Source organism: Peromyscus californicus, unplaced genomic scaffold, assembly GCF_007827085.1.
Source record: "Peromyscus californicus insignis strain IS unplaced genomic scaffold, ASM782708v3 Scaffold_22__1_contigs__length_63687245, whole genome shotgun sequence".
In the NCBI taxonomy this organism is placed as follows: Eukaryota; Metazoa; Chordata; class Mammalia; order Rodentia; family Cricetidae; genus Peromyscus; species Peromyscus californicus.
In genome coordinates this window covers 21361194-21376266 of record NW_026294525.1, presented here as the reverse complement: position 1 = coordinate 21376266, position 15073 = coordinate 21361194, and the positions used below count along the sequence as shown (strand labels likewise).

The window sequence follows — 15073 nt, the reverse complement described above, 5'->3', positions numbered from 1 at the left end:
ACCGTGATAGTGACAGGCTTGTCCCACCGAGCTTGCCTCTCCAAGATTTTGTGAGAGATGCTGAAGTTTTGAAAAAGTTTTACTGTGCTATTGTGTAAATTTATGGAGAGTTGAAAGGATCCCTCACAGTATGGGGGAAAGTAATAAAATAAGTCAGTTGAAATGAGACTGTTCTGTGAATGCCTGAGTTTTTTAAGGTTATATTTTTGTTGTTGACAAGCAGAACTCATGATAAAGGCTGAAGGTAGATCACCGCGTGTTTTCTATGTTAAATTTTTAAAACTTCCATTTGCAGAGTTTCCATAAATCAAGAATTATCTGTTGATGGAAACCGTCACTTTTCCTTGCAATTTCCTATTTAATAAGAATAAAAGTAACATGAGAAATCCAATTTCATAGGAATTTTATTTCATGAGATAATTTAATCTCTCATCAGTCATTTAAAAAAAAAAAATCAGGTTTCTAGGGGTTTCCCTGACAGTGACTTCTCACTGTCACTCACTCTCCCCGAGTAACCCTTTGTCACTCTATGCTATAACAACTGATTTTTTTTTTTTTTAAGTTCACTCCTGGGACAAAAATCCAAAGTGAAGCATTTACAACATCTGTATTATGCTTGCAACACACATACTGTACTGTTTACCATCTTGGAGATTGTCCCTGGGGCTTTGTGCATTCTAGCAAGCACTGTACCCCTAAGCTGAATCCCTACCCCCCAATAATTAAGGCTTTAAGAATGTTTTTTCTTTCAAAAAATGCACCTTTAGAGAGGAGGTTTACGGCGATGTCAGGTCCCTGAAATCTTAGACATTCTTTCCAGTGAAGTTTGGGGGCTCCAGATAGTGAAACAGGAAAAGTACAGTTTTGTGTTTCTCCTTGCTCTGACTTGACACCCAACACACACTCAACTTTTCAACATTTCAGTACTTCCTTTGGATCATTTTGAAGGCTACACTTCTAATTTCAAGGTTTGTTTTGTTTTGTTTTGCTTGTTTGTTTTTCCTGGTTCTCTGAGGGTATGCTCAGAGTCTCCCATCACTCTGCTTGGGAGGCGTCTGTTTCCTGTTGGTTTGTTCTATGTCTGTAGACGGATACTATGTTAAAGATTGTTAGATGATACTTAGTATTTCCATATTATATTTTAATGCATAGTCTTTGAATAAATGACTTGATTTGATTTAGAGTGCGCGCGCACGCGCACATACACACAACTCAAGAGAGTAGTAGAAGGTGTGTCTGTGTCTCATCCTGGTGTGTTAAGGGTCACTCAGGATGTGGGGGTGTGCTTGGCTGAGTGTTCTTATTGCTTCTGTAATTGTCCTCACTTTCTAGTCTGTGTTAAATTTGTGTTTGCTAAAGAGGCTTTAATCAACAAAGTCAGTCCAAGTTCTAAAGCATCCAGCCAGACATTTCCACCTTTCTTTTCTGAAGGCTAGCATTTTGTGGCACTCAGCTTAGTGCCAGCCCACTGGTCACTATTACATTGCTTCAGAATGGTATGGTAGGGGATAATGCTTTCCTTTTCATGTTCATGGTTCTCATGATGGCTTTTCTGTTTGTGTGTCTGTATACAGGTGTGTGTGTGTGTGAGTGTGTGAGAGAGAGAAACAGAGAGAGAGAGAGAGAGAGAGAGAGAGAGAGAGAGAGAGAGAGAGAGAGAGAGAGAGAGAGAGAGAGAGAGAGAGAGAGAGAGAGAGAGAGATTGATTTTTGTGTGCGCACATTTTGGGATACCAGAGTCAATGTTGAGTGTCTCCTTCAGGCACTCTCTATTTTTTGGGAAATAGGATCTTTCACTGAATTAAGAACTTAAATAATTGAGCTTGATTGTCTGGCTATAAAAGCCCCTGGGATCCCATCTGCGCTTCCCCAGGACTGAGGTTATAGGCATACCACCATGCCTGATTTTTCATGTGTATACTGAGTATCTGAACTTAGGTCCTGGTTGTTTTGTGCCTAGCACTTTACCTATTAGCCATCTCCCTAGCCCCTCATTGCAAAGTTCTATCGAAAGGTATTTCATTATACATTTGAGCTAGGGACGTGAAACCATTTTAAACCATGCAGACTTGACTGGTTTGGTTGATGTTTCGTTTTCACTTTTCTAACGGATCACAGCAATAAAATTCCAGGCCAGGCAGCATCAAAGGCCCTCGGATTTGTATGAGCATGTCAGGAGTATTTAAGAAGAGCAAAATAGTTAGAAGAATTTGCAAGAGCAGCCGTAAGGGGTTTAACACATTTTTCTTCTCCTAATTCAGCCCTGTGCTTTTTCCCCTGATGGAGAAAGGTCACCAATTTGCTAGGACAGCAAAGGCTCCCAGAAGAGAATTCTCAAACTCCTGTCTAAGCAAACGCTGGTTTAGGTCTGGAACCCTGAAAGAACACATGTTGAGGAGGTGGATCAGCATACATTGTTCTCATTACTTCAGTCAGTTGGTGATCAATCTAATTGGATGCGGGTTATGTTGTGCTCTTGTACAGTTTTTTTTGGGGGGGAATTAAAATGATCAATTAGCTTGTTTGATGATGAGAACTGTAATAGACTGAAACTGCTTACAATGTTTTCTAAGGTTTATTTTTATTTTTTATTTTTAGAGATGTGTGTGTGTGTGTGTGTGTGTGTGTGTGCGCGCGCGCGCCATGTGTATGCAGGTGCCTATGAAGGCCAGAAGAGGGCGTTGGATATCCTGAAGCTGGAGTTACAGGTGGTTGTGAGCTGCCCAATGTGAGTGCTTAGGACTGAACCTAGGTTGTCTGGAAGAGCAGTGAGTGTTCTTAGCTGCTGAACCATCTCCCCAGTTCCCTATTTTTCTCATTGTATTTACTTTGTGTGTGTGTGTGTGTGTGTGTGTGTGTGTGTGTGTGTGTGTGTGTGTGCGCGCGCGCCATGGTGTATATACAAGGATCTGTTTTCGCCTTTCAGTACATAGGTCTGAGGAATCAAACTCAGATCTCTTGGCTTGGCAGCAAGCACCTTTACCCATTGAGGTATCTTCCCAGGCTTAGTTAGAGACTATTCCAGATCTTTTATGCCTTTCTGTGGAACTGGAGTTGATCCTGGATTCTGAGGCATGCTCAGCCATCACTCTTCCACAGACTATATCCTCAGGGAGGCTCTTCAGGTTCTGTGTAATTTTCAAGGAAGATGAAGGATAGATGAAAACATCCATGACAGATTTTTGGTTGTTTCTGAGTCTCTCTTGCTGATGAGGAATTTGGGACAGGATTATTTAGTAAATTGTGATGCAGAGGGCAGTTACTGTATTAGCAATAGCTCTACATCTTTTTCTTTAAAAAGTATTTTATTTTTAATTGTGTGTGTGTATGAGTAGGTGTACCTGAATACAGGTGTCCAAGGAGGCCGAAGGCACGTGATCCCTTGGAGCTGGAAGCAGTTTTGAGCTGTTCAACATGGTGTTGTGAATCCATCCCACATCCTCTGGAAGGGCCCTCCCTGTTCCACATGTTTTACATTTTCATCTTATGATTGAACAGCTACAGGTTGTTTCTTGTTCATTTACTGAATCTTTGTAGGTCATGGGGTAGGAGAGGAGAGGGTGGGAGAGGGAGATAACTCACAGGTGAATTGAATGAAAATCTTTCCTTTCCTCCTCTAATTGTTTTAGACGATGTCTTAGTTAGAGTTTCTATTGCTGTGAAGAGACACCATGACCATGGCAACTCTTATAAAGGAAAACATTTAATTGGGGTGGCTGGCTCACAGTTCAGAGGTTCAGTCCATTATCATCATGGTAGAATATGGTGGAGTGCAGGCAGATTTGGTGCTGGACTAGTAACTGAGAGTCCTACATCTTGTAGGCAACAGAAAGTAGACTGACTGTCACACTGAGGGAAGCTTGAGCCAAAGAGACCTGTAAGCCCACCCCCACAGTGACACACTTCCTCCAGCAAGGCTTTACCTCCTAATAGTGCCACTCCCTTTGGGAGCCATTTTCTTTCAAACTACCGCAGATAAAAATAAATAAATAAAGGATGTTTATACATTTTTGGAGTATTTTTTTGAACATCTGGATGTTATTTTTTATGGCCAAACATTCCATTTCATATTAGGTACTGAGGTGTATATTGGTGTTGATTTGACTAAAAAGTCATAGCCTATGGCCGGGCGGTGGTGGCGCACGCCTTTAATCCCAGCACTCGGGAGGCAGAGCCAGGCGGATCTCTGTGAGTTTGAGGCCAGCCTGGTCTCCAAAGCGAGTTCCAGGAAAGGTGCAAAGCTACACAGAGAAACCCTGTCTCGAAAAACCAAAAAAAAAAAAAAAAAAAAAAAGTCATAGCCTATGTTAGAAGAAATGTTTCCTTATTTTTATGGCTCTTAATGTGGGACTTTATTTTTAAATTTTATTTTATTCTGTGACTGATGATATAGAAAGGTAAAGTGGCAGGTAATCCTTTCTTTGGCCAACCTATAGAGAAAAACTGTGCATTATTAGATACTTTAATTACTCTCCATCACCCACCCATCTGGAGATTGGAAGAGCCTTGGCTGTACTGTGCACATTTGCTGCCATTGGTCCATATCTCTAGACTGAATATGTTTGTGAAAGCTGAAACTTTGAAATATGTTAAATAATAAAATGCAGTTATATTTCTGCTAGTATTTTCCCCATTTTATTTTTGTCAAGGATTCTTACTTTGTGTGGACATTATGAAAGTAAGAGAAAATTTATTTATGAACTTTCTATTTCTTATAGGATTAAAGGATAGTGGATACAACAAAACTTACAAACCTCAACCTTCTTTAGAGTTGTGGAACCAATTATTAGGTTTTTTTAAGTGCCCTGCACACAGATGTTTAAAGTTAAATTCCTTCAGCCAGGCCTGTGTAGTGTCCGTTGGCAGGTAGATACATCCCATATAGCCTTGTGCTCTGGCTACATTGTCAGCTCTGTCCTTCTGGGGTTTTATGATAAAGGGCTGGGACATTCTGCGGGTGTAAGCAAGTCTCCTTGTTAATGAGTATGGGGCATTGATCAGGTAATGTATAAGGCTGAAATAAGGGCTGATGGCTGTCTCCATTGTCCTTTCTGGGAAGGGAGGTCACCTTTCAACACCATTAGCATCAAGAAGTTTCTTAGAGAGCAGTGGCCTTTCATACTGTTGTTCCCTTTGTGCGTTGGGGTTGGTCTCCAATTTCCTTTATGGATCTGTAAACTTACACTCCTTTTTAGAGCTGTTATATTTATCACAGGAATGGCCTTTTAATTATAAATTATCCTTCTGTCTTAGTTACTTTTCTGTTGCTGTGACAAAACACCATGGCCAAAGCAATTTATAAAAGAAGGCATTTAATTTGGGACTCACAGTTCCAGAGGGTTAGAATTCATGGCCAGCATGGCAGGGACCATGGCAGTAGGCCAGTATGGTGCTTGAGTGGTATCTGGGAGCTTACATTCCCATTTCTAACTGGAATCAGACAGAGCTAACAGAATGGTGTGGGCTTTGAAACCAAAAGATCATCTCCAAATGACACACTTCCTCTAACAAGGCCACACCTCCCAATCCTTCCCCAACAGTTCCGCCATCTGTGAACTAAGTAGTCAGACATTTGACCCAATGGGGACTATTTTCATTCAGATCACTACACCTTCCATAAGTCGCTAGAACACAAGTTTATCACAAAGCTGATGTGTTAACCAGTATTATCTGTAACTATGAAATAAAGTTAAAGACACCATGAGCAAAAACAATGTTGGCTTTCATATTCTGGGTCACAGTCCAGGCAGGAACTCAAGGTAAGAACTTGGAAGCAGGAACTAAAGTTGAAGCCATGGGGGAGTGCTGCTTACTGGCTTGCTCAGTTTGTTTTCTCATATATTCCATAACCAGCTGCCCATGGGTGATACTATCCATAGTGAGCTTGGCCTTCCCACATTAATCATTAATCAAGAAACTGCCCTACAGACTTGCACATAGGGCACTCTGATAGAAGCATTTTCTCAATTGAGGTTCCTCTTCCCAGATAACTGTACCTTGTTCAAGTTGACAAAAATACTAACCAGGACAGATAGTTAACATATAGGAGAAAGAGTTTATGCGACCTCACAGATCTGAAGATTCTAGTCTATCATTGAGTAGACCTGTAGGTTGGACCTCTAGTTTCTGTACCAGGGGAGTGGGACAGAGCAAATGACAAAGAAGCCAAGAACAGAAGAGGAAGAAGCAGGGGGTCCTGTAATTCCCTTCAAGGGCATTTCCCCAGTGATTCAAGGACCTTTAAGAAAGTTTGCTCTGCTGAACCTTCCACTTCTCCCAATGCAGCCAAAGGGAAGGAAGTCTTTTAATACATGGTTCTTTGAGTGGACCACCTTTACCCAAACTATAGCACTAGATGCAATCTTATTTATTAGAGAGGGTCCTCATTTGCCAAGAAAAGTCCCTTTCTGGTGGATGTGATGTGTGTGCATGGCTGGTAGAACACACAGGCCTCTTCCTCTGCAGCCTGGCTGTATGCTGGTAGCAAGTAGATCAGGCTCTTAAATGGACCCACAACATCCTAGACTATTCCAAATATAGACAGCTTTCAGAACTACTTACAGGTAGTTAACATGCTACTTTACAGGTATTCAACCAATGATGACTTTAGTTAGTTCTAGTTGAAAATTGGAGATTGGTTAAAGACATAGACACACTTAGATACATAGATAAACATAATACAACTAAATGTTAAAATATTTATAAGCTTAAAATCACCATGACTCCATGTCAGTATTTTTTTTTTTTTTGAGGGAGGAAAGGAAAATGGGTTAGAGAACTGACTAGAAATCTTACACTCCCTTTTGTTCTAGAAGGTGTAGGAATTCTGTGAAGAAGGAATAGTGATGAACTCTTAAGTTTTTATTGGGTAAATTTTTGGGTGAACATGTTGGTCTAATTTCATTGCCTGGAAGGGTTATGTCTATGTTCTGTTTTCTGTGGGTCTGTTGAAGAATTAGGGTCACTTCAGGATGCATTTTGTCTTAGCAGCAGCAGGAGAGCCTGCTTCTTGTGAACTCATTGCCTGTTTCTTTGTAAAAGACCTTTTTTATTGTTATACAGTTCACACTTTAGCAAGTCAATTTCTGCATACCAAAATCTCTTACCTGGAGTCCCTTGAAGGAACCAAAGGCCGGAGCAATTCTCAGTCAGGAGACCTCTTGGTTTTCCCAGTCCTCTCACAACCAAGTTTACAAAGGCCTTGACCCCTTCAGGAAGAACTCAGATAAGAATCAAACACTTCAAATAGTGTCAGGAACAAAAGGTAACATCCCAGAAGACAGTTCAAAGCCTAGATGCTAACACTCCAAGTCAGATGCAACACTCTGGAATCCAAGTCAGATGCCATGCTCTGTGGGGTCTCCTGCCACCGGTTTATTTGACTTACAATTCCTGGTTACAGGCCATTATTGTGGGGATTCAGGCAAGAGCTTTAAGCAGCCAAACAGATCCACAGTCAAGAGCAAAGAGAGAACCAATGCCCACATGTCTACTGTTTAATTTGCTGTCTCCAATTTTATATAGTCTTGTAGATGTAACCAACCGTTTATTAAATAAGAAATACAGAACCAATGCAAAGAAGAAAGCCAAGAGATCAGAGCTAAGAGCCTTACCTGCCTGCTGCAGCTAGAGACCTACTTCCTGTCTGTTTGTCTTTATATAGACTTTCTGTTCTGCCTTCTCATTGGTTGTAAACCCAAACACTTGACTGCCTCGTCACTGCCTGTATGTACAGCCCTCCAGGTCTTCTATGGTATTGAGATTAAAGGCGTGTGTCTCCGATGCTGGCTGTATCCTTGAACACACAGAGATCTACCTAGCTCTGCCTACCAAGTGCTGGGATTAAAGGCGTGCACCACCAACGCCCAGCTTTTGCTATGGCTCTAACAGCTCTGACCCCCGGGCAACTTTATTTATTTTTTTTTTTCTGGTTTTTTTTTTTTTTTTTTTTTTTTTGGTTTTTCGAGACAGGGTTTCTCTGTGTAGCTTTGCGCCTTTCCTGGGACTCACTTGGTAGCCCAGGCTGGCCTCGAACTCACAGAGATCCGCCAGGCTCTGCCCCCCCCCCCCCCCCCCCCCCCCCCCCCCCCCGAGTGCTGGGATTAAAGGCGTGCGCCACCACCGCCCGGCTTATTTATTAACATACAATTAAAATCACATTTCAGTACAAATAAAATACCACCATATAGTCTGGTACCCCAAACTGGATGATGCCGTTCACCCACAGTGCGGCACCCACCTCAATTAGCAAAGTCAAGACAATTCCCCACACGCATTCCCACAGGCCAACCTGTTGTATATACTTTCTCATTGAGACTCTCTTCCCAGATCATCCTAGATTATGGCACGCTGACATTTAAAACTAACCATCATACACGTTAATGTGTTTATCATGTTTGATATTATACTTAAAATGCAACTGAAAATGTTACATGTATAGTTGTGAAGGAAGGTCTGGATTGTACTACACAATCCTGGGTCTCATAACTGGGTGTGAGCCACTTGGGTTTAGTAGGGACCGCCAGATTCTTTGGGAGAGGTGACGGAGTCTCACTTTGCTGTAGACATTGGGTCCCATCTATGGGTTCATTATTAGCTGTGTCCTTTGCCCTATTCTGTATAAATGACTATTTTAAGCTCCCCAGGAAGGAGATGGTTGTATTTATCACACCCTCCAGCCGTATAAACACTCATCCGGTTTTCGTTTTTCTCTTTCTCTCCTGCAGATGAACACAATGACGTTCAGAAGAAAACCTTTACCAAATGGATAAACGCTCGATTTTCAAAGGTAACCGAGACTTAGGTGGCTTTTACTGCATTGCCAATGCCTCTTTCTGACTTGTGTCCATGTGGCTGAAAAGGATGGCCAGTTCCTTTAGCACAGTTAACCATGAAAACTCGGGCAGCCTTTCTGCCCTGTGCAGCGACGGTAGACTTTTCTACCTGTGAACGTGGCTAAATCACATGATCCCTCCTCATTTTCCTTCAGAGATCTGCTCTTTCTCAGCATTTCTAACCATCGGAGAATAATCAGCAACATGCTCAGTATTTCTTTTGGGGGGGGGCTGTTAGAGCATGGTGAAGTGAGAGGTTTCACAATGGTTCCAAATGTAATTAATTAGCCAATAGTTCTAAAGTACTGATAGTTGTTTTTTGGGTAAATTTTAGATGGTTTGATTCTGTAGTTGCAAGGAACCTCGGGCATGGGCTTGACAACATTCAGTTCCGTATGGGCACGTGCCACATTCTCAGCAGTTTTAGTGGCCGAGAGTGTGTCGCTGGTGGAGCTGCTTCTCCGCAGTCTCCTGAGAGCTCACGTGTGGGGATCATCCAGCCTGGTTATTCCTGAGGTCATGGTTATTTTCTATGCTGGAACTAGTGAAGCAGGTGTGATTTTTCAACAGCATCAAGCACTCACTAGGGAAAGAATTGCCGTGGTATTAAATGTTAGAGATCATTTTCAAAGTCTTGGGAGACCTTGGTTGAGGCAACATTTAACACTGAGTGAATTTCTTGAGAATGGGGTGCAGCAGTCGGATCAGTGAAAGTAACAAGAAAGAGGATGCAGGGTGACAGAGACATTTGGGAATGAATAGTGGAAGAGAAACTTTTTTTTTGTTGATGGTCCTTGACAGTTTCAGAGACCCCAATAACACAGATTCCAGTAGACCACAACAGGTTACTTAATGAAGTTGATATTTAAATATGTGCATTTGTAAGAAGGTACAGAAATCTCTCTACCTCATGGAACTGTGTCATTATTTTGTAGTATCAAAGGGGGCTTTAATCTCATCTATTTGTCCTGGGCAGTTCATAGTTCCTTCCAGGAGAATAGAGGTTATGGCCAGTGCTTAGCATGCTGGGTTTGTGCTCTCAGAGAAGCTGCAAAGTCTTGTTTTGTTTAGAGAAAGGGTCAAAAGTGGGATGACTTTGGAAACTTCCTCTGTAGATTGTTTCCAGCAAGAAATCAAAGCCTAGAAGGAATTTATTCAAGACATGATGAAGATGTGAATGTAATGAGGGAGAATTCTGGACGGGGCCACAGGCTTCATCCATGTTCTGTTTTCCTTCCTTCTGCTGGGTTTAGTCTGCGGGTGGGTAGAGAGGGTACGGCATGTTTGTAGACAGGGAGATTTCCATGGATTCCTTTGCAGCTTAACTCTGGCTGGGCTGGGAAAGGTTGCATTCCCATGTCTGTGCAGCCTCATTGGATAATCCTGAGGTCTATCTATCTATCTATCTGTCTGTCTGTCTATCTACCTACCTATCTATTTATCATCTATCCATCCATCTGTATCTATCTATCCATCCATATCCACCCATCCATCCATCCTTCTATCTATCTGTCTTTCTATCTATTTATCCATCCATCTATATCTATCTATCCATGTCCATCCATCTATCCATCTATCCATCATCTATCTATCTATCTATCTATCTATCTATCTATCTATCTATCTATCATCTATCTATCTATCCATCCATCCATCCATCCATCTATCTATATCTATCTATCCATGTCCATCCATCTATCCATCTATCTATCTATCTATCTATCTATCTATCTATCTATCTATCTATCTATCTATCTATCTATAGTCCTGTTGAAGAGAATAAACTTATTTATTTATTTCTTTTTTTTTTTTTGGTTTTTCGAGACAGGGTTTCTCTGTGTAGCTTTGCGCCTTTCCTGGAACTCACTTTGTAGTCCAGGCTGGCCTTGAACTCACAAAGATCCGCCTGGCTCTGCCTCCTGAGTGCTGGGATTAAAGGCGTGCGCCACCACCGCCCTATTTATTTCTTTTTACCTAGGCCTTTTGGCAAATATTTCAATGAACTCTGAAATATTATTTTGTGTGTCTGCTGGCTCCTTTCACTATAGGACCCCATGATGAGAAATCCAAACAGACATCAATGGCATCTTCTGCCATTTAGGAATTTGTTTTAAAACAGGCATCTAGTTGGACATTTCACTCCTGGCCCCCCCTTCTCCAGAGTGTCAATCAGATAACCAGTGCCATCTTGTTAATTCTTACACATGCATGCATCCAGTGTTTGCTCACTCTCTGTCTTCACTGACACCTTCCTCTTCTAAGTCACTATTGTGTATATTAGAAAACATCATCCAAGTTGTAAAATTGGGAAAAAAATATTAGTAGATACTTTGTTCAGCTTAGCCATCTGGACTAACTCTACCTTCTATTACTTGTTAATTTGACTTCTCCTCCTCCTCCTCTTCTTTCTTCTTGTTATTATTATTACCATCATTACTATTATTATCTTTATTTATTATTATTATTATTATTATTATTATTATTATTATTATTTTGGTTTTTTGAGACAGGGTTTCTCTGTGTAGCTTTGGAGCCTGTCCTGGAACTCACTCTGTAGTCCAGGCTGGCCTCGAACTCACAGAGATCCGCCTGCCTCTGCCTCCCGAGTGCTGGGATTAAAGGTGTGCGCCACCACTGTCCAGCTTGTTATTATTATTTTGAGACAGGGTCTCCTGTATCTCAGGCTGGCCTCAAACTTGCTATGTAGCTGAGGATGACCTTGAACACCACACCCCATTTGTGAGGGGCTGGGGTTTGGACCTAACTCTTCATGCATGGTAGGCAAGCACCCTATCAATGTAGCCCCACCCTCAGTCCTACATTTTGTTATTTATAAGCTACTTTATGACCCTATACATTGTAGAAAATAGATGATACACATTATTCTCATCCATAAAGATGAAGATTAGAAGGAAAGAAATTGATTATTACCCGTAGAGCAGTTTATGCATTTTTGCACATATATTTAATTCTTTTCTCTGCCTGCAGACTTAAAGCTCTTTCAATTCTCCTTTGAACTGATTATAGCACTGCGTGTGTTTCTCCAGCGAATAATGTGTTAGGAAAGTCTTTACCCCAGGCTAGCGCTACATTTGGCTTAAGAGTTTTCATTCTACCTTCTTTGGAATATTGTCTTTAAACACGTGGAGCACAGTAACCAGCTATGAGCTGTTTTCGTTCTCCTTTTCCTCCCTTCCTTTCTAGTTTTCCGTGAGTAGCTAGCCTGATCTCAGAGGCCTGGTTGCCTCCTTTTCTTTTATAGGGTATCTCATTGTTAATCGAATTATTAGAATCAAATTGGAATTGTATATACTCAAGATGTGTAGTGTGAATTTTGATTTCTGTTGACCTTCCAGGCTCTTATAGTTCCTTCATTTACTCCTAATATTGTTGTTTTTTGTAGCTGATTCCTCCTTGTGCTCCAGCCACATTGTCTGTGTCTCCATCCAGATGGCCTTCGATGGCCTCTGTGCATGCTTTCCTTTCCATCTTGTTCTAGTTCCTGGTCCTCCTTATTGCCTGAGTTTACATGTCATGTAGTAATGGATACCGTTTCTGAGGTCACAGATGTGGGTAGATATGTTCTGTATAATCCAAGTGTTATCCATCTCAAGTAGCTATAATTTAAATAGGTGCATGCTCCATTTCCAGATAGCGCTAAGCTCCATGACAGACTCTTTTCCTCCCCTCCCTCCCTCCTTCCCTCCCTCCCTCTCTCCCTCCCTCCTTCCCTTCCTTCTTTTCCTTTCTCTTTTTTGTTTTTTGAGACAGAATATCTCTACATAGTCCTGACTGTTTTATAATTCACTATGTAGATCAGGCTGCCCTCAAACTCACTGGAATCTGCCTGCCTCTGGCTCCTGAGTTTTGAGATTAAAGGTGTGCACTACCACACCTGGCTTGCCTTTTAACATTTAATAAGTATCCACTGAGTATTGGTTTACTAAATAAATGAGTGACAATAACACAGACATATTTGATATGCCTAAAACCATACATTCAGAAAATAGACACAGTTGTTTTGGAAAGAAATAATGTTTTGAGTGCAAAATACCTTAAGTTGTGTTATTTCATGAAAGTAGATACAATAGGTTGGGATTCTTACTGTATTTATTTACTAAAAATGAAAGAAAGGCCTGGAGACATGGGTTAGCAGTTAAGAGCACTTGCTGCACTTCCAGAGGCCCCAGGTTCGATTCCCAGCACCACATGGTGGCTAAAAATCATCTGTAACTCCAGTTTCAGGGAATCCAGCCTTAGGCACCATGGTATATATATGGTGCACAGACATCTATGTAGGCAAAACACCCCCTACACAAAATAAAAGAAATAAATCTTAGAAAGAAGTCCAGCTATCCAAACTTTCTTTTTAATTCTTGGACACTGGAATAATTGTTAAAAAGCCATTTGGATTTTATACATGCCATTCTTTTTGTTGTTGTTGTTGTTCAATAGAATTTCTTTAAAAAAATTCTTTATTTGTGTATTTTATGTATATGGACATTTTGTCTGCATGTATATCTGCATACCAAAAGAGGGCATTGGATCCCATGGGACTACAATTATAGATGGTTGTGAGCTGATATGTGGGTGCTGGGAATTGAACTCAGGACCTCTGGAAGAACAGCCAGTCCTAAGCCATCTTTTCATTACTCAATAGAATTCTTCATCATGATACCCAACTACTTAATTCACAGTGAATGAAACAGACTTAATGCTTAAAATTGGTTCACTTGTTTCCTTGATAAAAGATAAAGGGCTTGACCATATTGAACGTTATAGGTCTAAAACTAAACTTTTACTAATAACTATCTATGGCTATACAGAAACTAAAAAAAAAAAAAAAATCGCTCACCAGAGGACATTCGATCTGTATGTTTTACGTCTGTGTCTCTCCATGGGCAGATGTCTGCCTGTATTAGCTATGTACGTAGCTGGAAGTCCTTGTTAATACGCTACTGAGTCCCAGTGCTTCAGAGCCTGGGGAACCTGAAAAGCAACATACACTGCAGTAGTCATGGTCTGGGGTTTTAAAGAGGTGAAGGGCACAGGAGAAAATGGGTGCTTAAAAGCTTAGAAACACTTGCGCCTGGGTGTACGGTTCATTTATTTATGACCTCAGGCAAACAGTGAGACAGTTTTAAAAGTAACCGTGCTTTATCGTTCTATCCATTAGACACCCTCAGTCATTATTACCTGTCTTGTATTGTCCAGAAGTATTGGTGCATCGATGGGGAAAATACAGATTATAACTGCTTAGGAATGTTAATGAAAAACCCATGAGGTTCCCTTGACTTGTGAAATCTTGGCTCTCTGCTACACGTTTCCAAACGGGAATAAACCACTTTAGACTGTGGCATCATGTGTAAAACTCAGTGTTTTGGACTCTAGCTTTCAGAGTCTTATTTGCATGTGGCCTCTCCCAAGGGAGGCAGCGAAGCTGTTGGGAAATTTGTCCCGACTTTGAGCTTGCATTTTCTTTGGCTCCCTTTCAGAGCTGCTCATCTGGCAAAAGCCGTGAGCCTACAAATTACGGGAGCTTCTTCATCAGTGTCGTTCGGGGAAGAATATGCAAACTTGAAAATGCAAAGCGTTATGCGTGTTTCTGCTTTTCTCCTTTGAAAAGACAAATTCCCCTAGGTTATAATTCCAGACTTGAAATTCACATGGACTGAACAGGAGACCGGGCTGTGAAGCATTTATCCTGGATATTGGTAGGCGTTGCTGCTCATATGCAGTAGCCTTTCATAGGATGGGGCATGGATGTGGGTGTTCTGCTGTTTTTTGCTCTTTGAATCTTGGAAGTCAGTAGTCATAGAAATGGGAGCCAGAAAGAAGGTGCTGCCCAGTGTGTGGTCCGAGTGGCTGGGATCACCATTTCCCTCTTATAGATGGTTCATCCTCTGAGTGTGGTGAGGGCCACTTGAACTGAACTGTTATCCATGGGGTCTGTTACTTCTGTCTACACATCTAATTATTTTAAGGGCTGTACACACTCTTCTTAAAAAGAAATTCCAGTTTTTGTCGATTTCCCAAAACCAATGAAAGAAGGAAACAATAAAATGTACTCCATATTCTTGATCACCATCTTTAAGATACTCTGGTAGTGCTGTCTGTCTGTCTGCCTACCTGCATGCACACCCCCGCTCCCTCTCCCTCCCTTCTTCCCTCCCTCCTTCCTTCCTTCTTTCCTTTCTTTCTTCTTGCTTGAATTCTAATTGATTTTTTTGAAATTAAAAA

The 15073-nt window shown here is 41.3% G+C and overlaps 1 protein-coding gene across 6 annotated transcripts in view; it reads left to right on the top strand.

The window, feature by feature from the left end:
• Utrn (utrophin) overlaps positions 1-15073 on the top strand; it is a 497313-nt gene that overhangs the window by 110580 nt on the left and 371660 nt on the right. For all 6 annotated transcript variants that reach the window (XM_052751043.1, XM_052751044.1, XM_052751047.1 and 3 more), the window contains one exon: positions 8726-8787. In XM_052751043.1, coding sequence (XP_052607003.1) covers positions 8726-8787 — 62 coding nt within the window. The remainder of the gene's footprint in view (positions 1-8725; positions 8788-15073) is intronic.